We start from the raw sequence: 14,079 nt of genomic DNA on the forward strand, positions 1-14,079 counted from the left end.
AGAGATATTAATAGTGAAGAACTCCAAATGGAGATAACAATTTTCTTAGCAATACTTGCTGTTATCTGACCTTTCATTGGATAGCAGATGGCAAGGAACCTGGAGAACCAGAGAAGACTTAAGTAAAACATTATGATGTCATATTCCAGTGATTTTTTTTCATTTATAATATGAAGAAAAACTTGTATGTTCCTTGTGAATTGTTAGAAATGCCCCTAAGGGTAACGTAACGAAGTACGTCTGTTTTTGGACTACAAATCAAACTTTCGGTTTTGAGAAAATGCTTTGACTAATTATATGATTTTTATTTCTTAGATTATAAGACAGGATTATTAGTACGTATATTAGTTCTAGTTAATGACACTGTTTGCATGTTACTAATGTTTGTTCTAATTAGTTATACTGATTACATGTTACTAAGTTTTGTTCTAGTTAATGACACTGTCTACATATTACTAATGTTTGTTCTAATTAATTATACTTTTACATGTTACTAATATTTGTTCTAGTTAATGGCACTGTTTATATGCTACTAATGTTTATTTTAATCAGTTATACTGTTTACGTGTTACAAAGGTTTGTTCTAGTTAATAACACTGTTTACATGATACTAATGTTTGTTCTAGTTAATGACTGTTTACATGTTACTGATGTTTGTTCTAGTTAATGACACTGTTTACATGATACTAATATTTGTTCTAGTTAATGGCACTGTTTATATGCTACTAATGTTTATTTTAATCAGTTATACTGTTTACGTGTTACAAAGGTTTGTTCTAGTTAATAACACTGTTTACATGATACTAATGTTTGTTCTAGTTAATGACTGTTTACATGTTACTGATGTTTGTTCTAGTTAGTGACACTGTTTACATGATACTAATATTTGTTCTAGTTAATGACTGTTTACATATTACTGATGTTAGTTCTAATTAAAGACACTGTTTACATGTTATTAATGTTTGTTCTAGTTAACGACACTGTTTACATGTTACTAATGTTTGTTCTAATTAGTTATACTGTTTACATATTACTAATTTTTGTTCTAATTAATTATACTCTTTACATGTTACTAATATTTGTTCTAGCTAATGGCACTGTTTATATGCTACTAATTTTTGTTTTAATTAGTTATACTGTTTACGTGTTACAAATGTTTGTTTTAGTTAATGACACTGTTTGCATGTTACTAATGTTTGTTCGAATTAGTTATTCTGTTTACATGTTACTAGTGTTTGTTCCAATTATACTGTTTACAAGCTACTAATGTTTGTTCCAGTTAATGATACTGTTTACATGTTACTGATGTTTCTTCTAATTAATTATACTGTTTACATGTTACTGTTTATTTTAGTTAATGACACTGTTTTACATGTACTAATGTTTGTTCTAATTAAAGACACTGTTTACATGTTATTAATGTTTGTTCTAGTTAACGACACTGTTTACATGTTACTAATGTTTGTTCTAATTAGTTATACTGTTTACATATTACTAATTTTTGTTCTAATTAATTATACTCTTTACATGTTACTAATATTTGTTCTAGCTAATGGCACTGTTTATATGCTACTAATTTTTGTTTTAATTAGTTATACTGTTTACGTGTTACAAATGTTTGTTTTAGTTAATGACACTGTTTGCATGTTACTAATGTTTGTTCGAATTAGTTATTCTGTTTACATGTTACTAGTGTTTGTTCCAATTATACTGTTTACAAGCTACTAATGTTTGTTCCAGTTAATGATACTGTTTACATGTTACTGATGTTTCTTCTAATTAATTATACTGTTTACATGTTACTGTTTATTTTAGTTAATGACACTGTTTACATGTTACTAATGTTTGTTCTAGTTAATGACACTGTTTACATATTACTAATGTTTGTTCTAATTAATTATACTTTTTACATGTTACTAATATTTGTTCTAGTTAATGGCACTGTTTATATGCTACTAATGTTTATTTTAATCAGTTATACCGTTTACGTGTTACAAAGGTTTGTTCTAGTTAATAACACTGTTTACATGATACTAATGTTTGTTCTAGTTAATGACTGTTTACATATTACTGATGTTAGTTCTAATTAAAGACACTGTTTACATGTTACTGATGTTAGTTCTATTTGTTTACATGTTACTGATGTTAGTTCTAATTAATGACACTGTTTACATGTTACTAATGTTTCAGACTTTAATTAGTTGTTTGTGTACACTGTAGAGTTCTTGAGCTAATTTTCTCTGCCTGTATTGTGTGTTCCTTACTGTGTTTCTAACTAGTAATCTTTTATTAGAAGAGTCTAAGAATGTGATTTGGCAAGAAGTAAATATCCAAGAAATTTGTTAAAACTAATAAACTAAGTACTGTTCCAGTCCAATTGAAAGAGATTTGTTTCGTAAAGATCCAAGTGTTTATTTGGCCTCTGACTCTACACAATAAGAATAGTTAAATAATTTAATTAAAACTAATAGAAACACACAAACAACAATGAAAGGAAAAAGAAAAGCAATTAATGGCGGTAATAAAAGTAATCTGAATGTGTTTTCTTACCACAGTTAACTGTTTTTACCCCACTGACGACTCAGTGATACCTTTAAGGGTTATTTTTTATGTCAGAGTTAAAATAATATTCCTATTGTTTAGTTTAGGGCTCAACAACAAACAAACAATGAATAAAACAAAAAACATTTTCAGGCTGAATATTCCTGTGTCAATAAACACGGACTTGAGTAAAATAGCCCCAAACCTGCACCTCGTTGTTATTTTTCCTGCTGGAATTGGAAACTTAGCATTATAGTCGACATTACTGAATGTACATAAATTTACATAAGTTTCAGCAGGTTGAACTGGTCAGTCACGTGGATATGTGAGATGATGTGTTGTTATATACTTACTTCCAACAAACATTAAAAAGATGTTACACGAGCTGTTAATTGAATGTTTTCTAAAGTTATCTCACTATATCTATCTTTCAGGGACCTTTGCTACTTTAGTACATGAAGTCTACACTTTCTAAATGGATCTTGTAGAAACATATTGCGAGAATCAGTGATTATAATATCCATAGCTGGCAGAATTGAAAACATCTGTATGTTCCAACCAAGCAGTGCTCTAGGAGAAGATGAGCCATCAGGTGTTGTTTGACTGTACAAATAATTAGAGTTTACCAGTAGAATTAAGGCACATTTTCTTAGTTCAAATCTATGAGAAAATGATCAAGTAAATAGATTAATTAGAGATGATTGTGTTTTAGTTCTACAGATATCAGTCCCGAGAGAACCAAATCTTTTTTTTAGGGGGAGGGTGTTTGAAATTCCGCACAAAACTACACGAGAGTTGTCTGTGGTTAACGTTCCTAATTTTTATTAATACGTTAGGAAAAGGCAGATAGTCAATACCATTCAGCAAGTCTTGGGATACACTTTAACCAGCGAATAATAAGATTGAGTGTCACATTATAACGCCTCAATGGCTAAAAGAGCAAATATGTTTGGGGTAACTGGATCGTAGTTGTGATCAGCAGGTATCGAATCAAAAACAGCTAACCGCCAGACTTTGAGTTGTGTGACTAAACAAAACCTATAAGAATTCACTGTGATTCAACTTATGTAAACAATTAACTGTGATAACTCTGTGTAAGCACACTGTATCTTCTTTTAGTTGTGAAAATAAAGATGTTTATTTTATCACACTTCTCCATTTTCCTTGTTTCAAGCACATAAAAAACTTAGTCAAGTTATCAAATGCTGTACTCCACATTCATCCTGGCCGAATCTGCTGTTATTAGCGGATCTAACTGTCTGATACTTGTATGGAAATCAGTTTACCTGGAAACAGCTCAGTTTTCTATTGATAAATTTGTTTTCTATTTTTGTTTAAACGCAAAGATGTATAATGGGCTATGCCACTCATAGGTACCAAACCCAAATTTTAGCATAGTGAATAATGGGGGAGAGGTCATTTTTCTTGAAAACTAAAATTATTATTTGTAACGCAGTAGCCTTGGAAACAATTATTTGTTCGCTCAAGTATACTTGGAATTCGAATAAAATATGTAATCAGGAGAACTTATATTTAGTATTTTCAACCTAAATAGCTCTTTATTCGACACGTAGTATAAATGGTTAGGTCATAGGTGATTTACACCTGCTAAACAGGAGTGGAGGGAACCATTCAGAATACCCATGGTCTAACTTTCTAACTCCTCGGTTCCAAAAAGTAGGTTGGAAAATACTATAGCGTCTACAGTTTTCAAAGCTGGGATGCGTGGAATGTTACTAAGCCTAGTCCTGACGTGTGTGTGTGTGTGTGTGTGCGTGTTTTCTTATAGCAAAGTCACATCGGACTAACTGCTGAGTCCGCCGAGAAGAATCGAACCACTTATTTTAGCGTTGTAAATCCGTAGACTTACCGCTGTACAAACGGGGAACAATCTTGACGTAAGTAGGTTTTCGTTAAGTTCTATTACAAATATTTACATAACTACGCTTAATCTTTTAAAAGTATGGTCACAACATGTGATATGAAAAGTTTAATTCAACGAGAAAGAAAACCTAGTTAAAGTTTTATTCCTCTTTGACAAGAAATATATTAATTTAAATCTCAGGTATTTTATGTTTACTGCGTGAAAATACTGTAAGAGAATATTATTATTATTATTATAGAACTTTGTGTATTATATTTCCACTTTTTTATTATCCGTTATTCAAACCACACTTTTAGAACATAAGAAAAGTTATAGAGTTTTTTTTCAAGAAGCGAAAAACGTCAAAATAGAGTTTGATTTATGATAACTTATTGGAATAAAATGTCAACGCCCTCTATCTAGATAATAACACGCCCAGCTGCTACATTTTACAGACAAGTGTAAATTATATACGCAAGTCACTGTTCAGCGACGTGGGTGATTTGTAAGAATTTCGAAATTTCAAAATGGAATAAACCAATATATCTTTTAAATCTAATCAGTTAAATCTGTCATGCGTGTATAATATATATCCATAATCTTATGAACGACAAGGCCACATATCATTATGTGTTGTTGTTATTTTTAACATGGTATGAAAAAACAAAACATAAAACACTGCACTTAAAAAACTTGAAATGATGCTGCTCTGAATTTGTAGTTCTCAATAACCTAGCCATTTTGAAACTAGATCACATGGCATAATAACGGTGATTGTTTTTACACTTTCTATATTGCAGGACCGTTAAACTTTGTCTTATTGAGTGCTTGGTTTGTAACACTGACGTCAATGTTTCTATAGTGTCGTTAAAGATGATTATTGGAACCAAATGTCACTCAGCCTGGAGTGTTACTGGAAGTAAAATAAATAATGTATAAAACAAAATTTAACTCAACCTCAAGTGTTGTTGGAAATTTAAAAAAAGTGTGTAAAACAAAGTGTAACTCAACCTGAAGTGTTGTTCGAAGTAAAATAAACAATGTGTAAAACAAAGTGCAACTCAACCTGGAGTGTTGTTGGAAGTAAAATAAATAATGTGTAAAACAAAGGGTAACTCAACCTGGAGTGTTGTTCGAAGTAAAATAAACAATATGTAAGTGCCACCGATCGACTCATAAATCATTTTGTTTCCTAAGGAATTAATTAATTATGTAGAGAATAATAAAAAAAAGAAAGGTGTTCGTTTTTCTAGAGTAACAGTTACGAACAAATAAATATTTCTTAATGTGTGTGTTACTTTTGTTCTAGATTTCTATTAATTGAGCTAAACCTTTTATTCTGTGGGAATCACTTATAAAATAATATTGAGTGATTTCTTGATTAAACTAGAGATAGTAGGTCATACTGGGTCAAACCACTCAATTCATGAGTAAACTAAATATAGTAGGTCATACTGGGTCAAACCACTCAATTCATGAGTAAACTAAAGATAGGAGGTCATACTGGGTCAAACCACTCAATTCTTGAGTAAACTAAAGATAGGAGGTCATATTGGGCCAAATCACTCATTTCATGAGTAAACTAAAGATAGGAGGTCCTACTGGATCAAATTACCCATTGTCTGAATAAATTAAACGTAGGAGATTCTCCTGGATAAAATTACTTATTTTCTGAGTAAACTAAACGTTGAATCTCCTACTGGATCAAATCACTAATTCCCTGAGAGTAAACTCGGCGTAGGAGATCCCACTAGTACATAGCTTATTTCAGTTCGTGTTTATTCATATGCTAATACTAAGCAACAAAGAAGCAAACAAAAGAAAAGTACGTAAAAATTAAAGTATTAAAATTCTTTACATTTTAAAGTTAAATTACCAGAAACTGTAAGATTTATATTTACTTAACGTAATCTGAACCAGTTCAATAATCCTAGAGTTTAATCATACACTTCTTAAATACATTTTTTGTTTCATTAGAACTTTTATCGAGTTCTTTTTCGGTAAAGTACCGTGTTCTATATCTTTAGTCCTAAGTTTCTTATCGATTTCTTTACAGTGGTTTGAGGCGATCAGTATTCACGGTTACGTCGTTTTGTGGATTATAAATGGATGTGGCAATTGGAGCATACTGATAATTTTATGTTGTATAACATACATAAAATTACATATTAAGTAACTATTTATTTTATGAATAATTAATACTTTGCTCTTATGAAACAACAGACATTTTTTTTTGTTATGCACAAAACTATACAATCTGCTTTCTGTGCTGTGCTCGTCATGAGTATCGAATTACACTATGTAACAAAATTTTTACTTTTTCTTGTTCCTGGGCAGAAAGTGTTATTTCCCAATTGCTTTTGTAACCTGGGGCGTATAACGAAAACATGATGGGAGACTATATTTGGGGACTGATACGTGAAAGTGATTTACATTACAGTCGCAAATATAAAAAAAACTACTCACTTCTAAACATTTGTATAACTTTAGTGTAAATACATGTAAATCTTGATTCATATGTCGTTTTATTTAAACCTTATGTGAATGAAAATGTGCAAATTGCCCGTTTTACATAGAAAATAGGGTAATTTCTAAATTTCATTATTCAGGTAACAAAAGAAAAGTTTGAAGGGAATAATGGCCATTTTCTGTACTTTTACAACATAAGCAATTAAGAAATAACACATACCACCCAGGAACAAAATTTGTGTTACATAGTGTTATCAAAAAAAATATTAAAAACTGGGTTTCGATACTCGTGATAGGTACACCCCAGGTTGCGCATTGTGCAGCTTCGGGTTAACGAAATGAGCATAAATAAATTGATTTTATTCGCTCGTTTCTTATGTGGCACAAATTAATTTTAAAAAGTCTTACCTTTCAAAAGAAATAGCCACTAACGTGTTAATAGAGGCACTGACGGACACCCCTTGTAAGTACGACACTGCTTTACACATAAACCAGCCCAAGATCCAAGCTAATGATAAAAAAAAAGATATGTTAAACCCCAAAATTTCAAATAATAAAATATTTTAAACAAATCGACTTGGACAGTGTACTTAAAACTGGTCAAGAATTTTCAAAACTAAAGTTTTAAGCACAATATACCAAATTACAGATATTCAGTGGCCAACTGAAGGTTATATATTTTATGTCATATCAAACGCAGATTCTAATCACTGTCTTAATACAACTCAACACATACTGAACTTTCTGTATCTTTACACAACTCAACACACACTGTACTTTCTGTATCTTTACACAACTCAATACATACTGTACTTCCTGTATCTTTATACAACTCAACATATACTGTACTTTCTGTATCTTTATACAACTCAACACATACTGTACTTTCTGTATCTTTACACAACTCAACACACACTGTACTTTCTGTATCTTTACACAACTCAATATATATTGTACTTCCTGTATCTTTATACAACTCAACATATACTGTACTTTCTGTATCTTTACACAACTCAACACATACTGTATTTTCTGTATCTTTACACAACTCAATACATACTGTACTTCCTGTATCTTTATACAACTCAACACATACTGTAGAAAAGAACAACTATACTGTACTTTCTGTAACTTTAGAGAACTCAACACGTACTGTTACTTTCTGTATCATTACACAACTCAGCACATTGTACGTTCTGTGCCTTTCCATAAATCAACACGTACTGTACTTTCTTTATTTTTACACGACTCAACAAAGAAAAGTCACCCTCAGAAGAACATTTTAACAGTTTTTTTTACGTTTATCACAAATCAAATCTTATTTTGAAGTAGTATTCCTATCCACTATGCTCTTGATAAACCGCATGATGAAGAAGTCAAGAAGGTTCCTTAAAAGAATTCTTCCCAGCTTGTAGGGTGAACAAAGTTGGTCAAATCAGCATGGTAGAGACTTCCTGGTATACTGTGTTGAAATTATCTTTGGAGATCTACTAGGTCATTTCATACAAGTATACTGTGTTAAATTTATCTTTGGAGATCTACTAGGTCATTTCATACAAGTATACTGTGTTAAATTTATCTTTGGAGATCTACTAGGTCATTTCATACAAGTATACTGTGTTAAATTTATCTTTGGAGATCTACTAGGCCATTTCAAACAAACTGTAGTCTCACTCTGAAGGTATTCTTCCACAACCCAAGTAGGACGTGGGTGACATTGTCATCCATATTACCAAATAGCCACCAATAACACCAGAAAAAAAAGTGTAAACTCACCCATTTACACGTAGATGGGCATGAAACAAGAATTTCACTTGAATCCAAGACGGTGGTGAAACAACGTTGAAATAACACTTGTTGAAGCATCTAAGGTAGCACGACAACATTGAAACAACACTTTGTTCTACATCTAAGGTAACAGGACAACGCTGAAACAACACTTTTTGATACATCTAAGGCAACAGAACTACATTGAAATAACACTTGGATCTACACCTAGGGTAACACTACAACATTAAAATAACATTTGGTTCTACATCTAAGGTAGCACAACTACATTGAAACAACATTCGGGTCTACATCTAAGATAGCAGGACAGTGTTGAAGCAACACTTTTCGATACATCTAAGACAGTAGGACAACATTGAAATAACATTTGGGTCTACATCTAAGGTAACAGGACAACATTGAAGCGACATTTGGGTTTACACCTAAGGTAGCAGGACAACGTTGAAACAAAACATGGTTCTAAACCTAAGGAAGCAGAACAACGTTAAAAACATAGTTCTATATTTAAGGAAGCATGACAACATTGTAACAATACTTTGGTCTACACCTAAGTAGGACAACATTAAAACAAAACATGGTTCTATATCTAAGGTAGCAGGACAACATTGAAACAACACTTGGTTGTTCCTCTAAGGCAACTGGACAACGTTGAAACAATACTTGGTAGTACACCTAAAGCAGCAGGACAACATAGAAACAACACTTGGGTCTACACCTAATGCAGCAGGACAACGTTAAATCTCACCAGGTTGTAGCGTACTGGGCTTACGTTACCAAACTTAAATATGTTCTTGGATAATAATGGTTAAAACTGTTAAAACAAAGACTAAAAGTGATGGGAAACATTAAATTCTATGAGGTGGTGCATCCGGTTATAAACACAAGGTTCTGGAATATACAATAAAAACAATATAAATATAATATAAGACCTGGAGTAAAATTTATGAATTTAACAATAAAAATCAAACTTTCTGCCTTCATCACGCACACTATAAGATTGACATATATATATACATCTGTAGCTTTTTAAATTTTTGTTGTCTTTCAAAATATCTGGTGCATACTAGAGAGGCTTATAGATTTTGATAAAAAATTAGAGAAAACTGACTGCCTTCTCCACGATCACACATACTGATGAAGCCGCAAAAACGAAACGCTGGATAAAATTTAAAAACTATTACCTATGTCTAGAGAATAAAGGTCGTTTTCTCTAAACGTTTTATCAGTAGCGTTTAATAAACCATGATAAACAGTTATTCATAACAAATACTGAGTGTCATATGAATAGGTAATTATTTTAACACAAGGATTCTTCACTTTTAAAATCTTTAATTGCCTAATTCTCCAGTACCTTAGCTAAAACACCAAACATGTTTTTCTCACTTCAATATCTCCAAACAAGTATTAAAAATAAATAAAAATATTTAAATTATCTAGATTGTTCTTTTCTTCTCTCTTTTTAGTTTCTTGAAGAATAGCATTGTTTGAACAAACCTATCTAAATACACAAAAACAACTAAATATTGGCACCCAAGTGACCCATAAGTAAATTTATAAATCATGTTTCAATATGAGTGGTGGGCAGTGCACATTTAATATATTGTGTATGGTGTTACCTCTTTAACTACATGTATGGTGTTATGTTTTTAACTAGAGGTATGATATTATCTCTTTAACTACAGATATGGCGTTATCTCTTTCAACAGAGGTATAGTATTATCCCGTTAATTAGAGATATGGGTTATCTCCTTACCTACAGGTGTGAGGTTATCTCTTTAACCAGAGCTATAGTATTATCTCTTTAACTAGAAATATGGTATTATCTCTTTTATTAGAGGCATGATGTTATCTTTTAACTACAGGTATGGTATTATCTCGTTACTTAGAGATATGGTGTCTTCTTTTTACCTACAGATATGGTGTTTTCTTTTTACCTACAGATATGGTGTAATCTCTTAAACTAGAGGTATGTGGTTTTATCTTTAACTACAAGTATGATGTTATATATTAACTACAGGCTCGACATTATCTCTTCAACTAAAAGTATGGTATTAACTCTTTAACTACAGATGTATTATCTCTTTAACTACATATACGAGGGCTGTTCAAAAAATACGCGGACTGTTTGAATTGCGCGGCTCCATTTGGTTCTAGGGGAATCCGCTTGGTGTCGCTAGGTTTGCACAGATCAGCTGATTACGACGCCATTTCCCGATTGCAAATACCTTCATTTGTGTATTAGCTACGCGGTTTTAAGTGAAGTGTGATTTTTTCGTTTGGCGGATTTCAGAATGAATGACCTGAAGGAGCAACGACTTGCTGTGAAATTTTGTGTTAAACTTGGAAAATCTGCGACTGAAACTTTTGTTATGCTTAACACGGCTTACAGTGATGTTGCTATGAAGCGTACGGCATGTTTCAAGTGGCATGAACTTTTTAAGGATGGTCGACAGTCCATTGAAGATGATGAGCGTCCTGGACGTCCTTCCACGTCAACTGACGGCCCACACGTCGACAAAATCAACACCCTGGTGCGAGCAAATCGACGTCTGACTGTCAGGAGCTTGCTGAAGAGTGTGGGATATCAGTTGGATCTTGTTACGAGATTTTGACCGAAAAATTGAAGATGCACCGCATTGCTGCGAAATTCAGCCCTCAGAACTCTTAATTTTTTGGCCAAACACTCGATCACTGTTCTTCCCCACCCCACCCCCCTACTCCCCTGACCTTGCTCCTTGCGATTTTTTCTTGTTCCCCAAACTCAAAAGACCCTTGAAAGGAAGAAGATTTGAGACGATTCCCGAGATTAAGGCAAATGCGACGAAGGAGCTGGAGGACATTACAAAAGAAGCGTACCAGGACTGTTTCAACAAGTGGAAACACCGTTGGGATAAGTGTGTGCGTTGGGGAGGAGAGTACTTTGAAGGGGTCCCAGACCTGTAACATCTAAATAAAGTACATTTTGTTTTATGACGTCAGTCCGCGTATTTTTTAAACAGACCTCGTATGGCATTATCTACTTAAATAGCGATATGGTATTATTTCTTTAACTAGAGGTGTGGTATTACCTCTTTAGTAAAAGGTATGGTATTATATCTTTAACTACAGATATGATGTTATCCCTTTAACTACAGATATGGTATTATCTCTTTAACTACAGATATGATGTTATCCCTTTAACTACATATATGGTATTATCTCTTTAACTACAGATATGGTTTAACTATTTAGACAAACCTACACAATAGTTACATTATATTACTGTTTCTCTATACAGACAAACCTACACAATAGTTACATTATATTACTGTTTCTCTATACACATGAACCTACAAAGTAGTTACATTATATTACCGTCTGTCTATGCAGAAGAACCTACATAGTAGTTACATTATATTACTTACTGTCTGTCTATACACAAGAACCTACGCAGTAGTTTCATTATATTACTGTCCCTCTGTACAGACGAACCTAGATAATAGTTACATTATATTACTGTCTATCTATACAGACGAACCTACATAATAGTTACATTATATTATTGTCTGTTTATACTGACGAATTTTCACAGTAGTTACATACTATAATACTTACTATGACTAAAACATGTAGTGTAAAGTTTATTATTAATAGATAGAAAATCTTTTGTAACGCAGTCATTCTAAGATACAGGTTCTGCGTCTGGTATGCTACGTTAATATATATTAACATAAACCAGGTACCTTCGTGGTAATCGTGGAAGAAAGAAAGAGAAGACAATATTAAGTCACAATAGAAAGAGATTGCATTTCATGACATGATGTTCACCGATACTTATGCCGCCGGTACAATCAGAACTTAGAAGAAACGCAAAGATGGATGTGAATACATAGGCTATAAATCAAACGACACCAGCAGTGTGAAGAAGACTAGTGTCATAACTTGACTTATTTCAGGATTTGGAGTAAGAAAGATGCTAAGAGGAAAAAGAAGAATAAAAAACAGTACATCAATACAAATCCTATTTAACAATGGAAGAAAAATAACGCCACGAATACAAGAGATACAATTATGTAAAAACCAATTTTGTTTATAAACAGATAGAAAACGTAGAACCAAAACAATATCCGGAAGACACAACACAATAAATTACATCAAAGAAACAAAATATGATCCCAGTTAGTTACCTCAAACCAACTAAATACAATCCCAGTTAATCACGTGGAACCAACAAAATACAATCCCAGTTAATCACATCAAACCAACAAAATACAACCCCAGTTAATTACATCAAACCAAAAATACAATCCCAGTTAATCACATCAAACCAACAAAATACAACCCCAGTTAATTACATCAAACAAAAAATACAATCCCAGTTAATTACATCAAACCAACAAAATACAATCCAAGTTAATTACATCAAACCAACAAAATACCACTTTACCATAAGTGCATCGAAAAGTAATAAGACACGTCACATATATTGTCATATTTACCAGATGACTAGAAACTTGTGAATTTAATGTAGTTGTTCTGTTATCTGTAATATACTGTAAAAGTTGTCGTGTATAGGAGTATGGTACACTTATCCTTACTGCTACTGAAATGTATATTTTTATATCAAAAATCATTTGAGTACACTTGTGTAACATTGTTTACCTAACACAAACGACTTTACAGAATGGCGAATGAAATAATTTTTCTTTTTTTTCTCTCATTGATTCAACTTGGTATGGGGCTAATCCGTCCATAGCTCTTATAGACCGTTATATGCCCATACCTGGTACAGGCTTAATACGTCCATAAGTGTTATAGGCCGTAATATGTCACTACCTGGTATAGGCCAAATCTGTCAATATCTGGCATAGGCATAGCTTGTACAGGTCTAACAATAAGACAGCAAGATAAATCAGATTAGATTAAATCAAATTGCAATGTCCTCGTGTTGTTGATTATATAGCCAGATTTTCACTCAGTGATTAATACAAGATTTAGAAAGAGTAGTGATAACACTTTCTTTGTGATATGTGGCAGAGATTTCTATATCTTAAGTTCGACAGATATCTAGTTTTTCTTTAAGTTTTGATTAGCAACTTGAAGAAAAACTAAATACCTGAATGTTATGAGAAATTAAATGTGAGTGTATAAACATTGGTCTTTACTTGGGAAGATTATATAGAAATGTACATATACTTGGGTCATGTTTAGTACTCCAAAAGTCTGTAACAGATTATTGGTGTAATTTTCGGAACATGACTAGAGTCATTTTGTTTTGGAAGTTTAGTTAATTTTGTTAAATCCTCAAATTATTTTAAACATGTGAACGTTTGAATTTTTATTCATATTTGGTCATTTTTGTGAATCTAAATAAGAAGCGATTGGTGCTTTGGTGATTTTATGTGTTTCGTAAGTAATAACCTATTTTATTTTTTTCT

The 14,079-nt window shown here is 32.3% G+C and overlaps 1 protein-coding gene across 1 annotated transcript in view; it reads right to left on the minus strand.

The window, feature by feature from the left end:
* The window catches only part of LOC143251605 (neuropeptide SIFamide receptor-like), a 58,965-nt gene that overhangs the window by 29,281 nt on the left and 15,605 nt on the right, over positions 1–14,079 (minus strand). The window contains exons 2-3 of the mRNA XM_076502875.1: positions 7,283–7,382; positions 23–99 (exon numbers count right to left, since the gene is read on the minus strand). Of these exons, the coding sequence (XP_076358990.1) occupies positions 23–99; positions 7,283–7,382 (177 nt within the window). The remainder of the gene's footprint in view (positions 1–22; positions 100–7,282; positions 7,383–14,079) is intronic.

The sequence above is a fragment of the Tachypleus tridentatus genome, chromosome 6, assembly GCF_004210375.1.
Source record: "Tachypleus tridentatus isolate NWPU-2018 chromosome 6, ASM421037v1, whole genome shotgun sequence".
NCBI classification, from domain to species: Eukaryota; Metazoa; Arthropoda; class Merostomata; order Xiphosura; family Limulidae; genus Tachypleus; species Tachypleus tridentatus.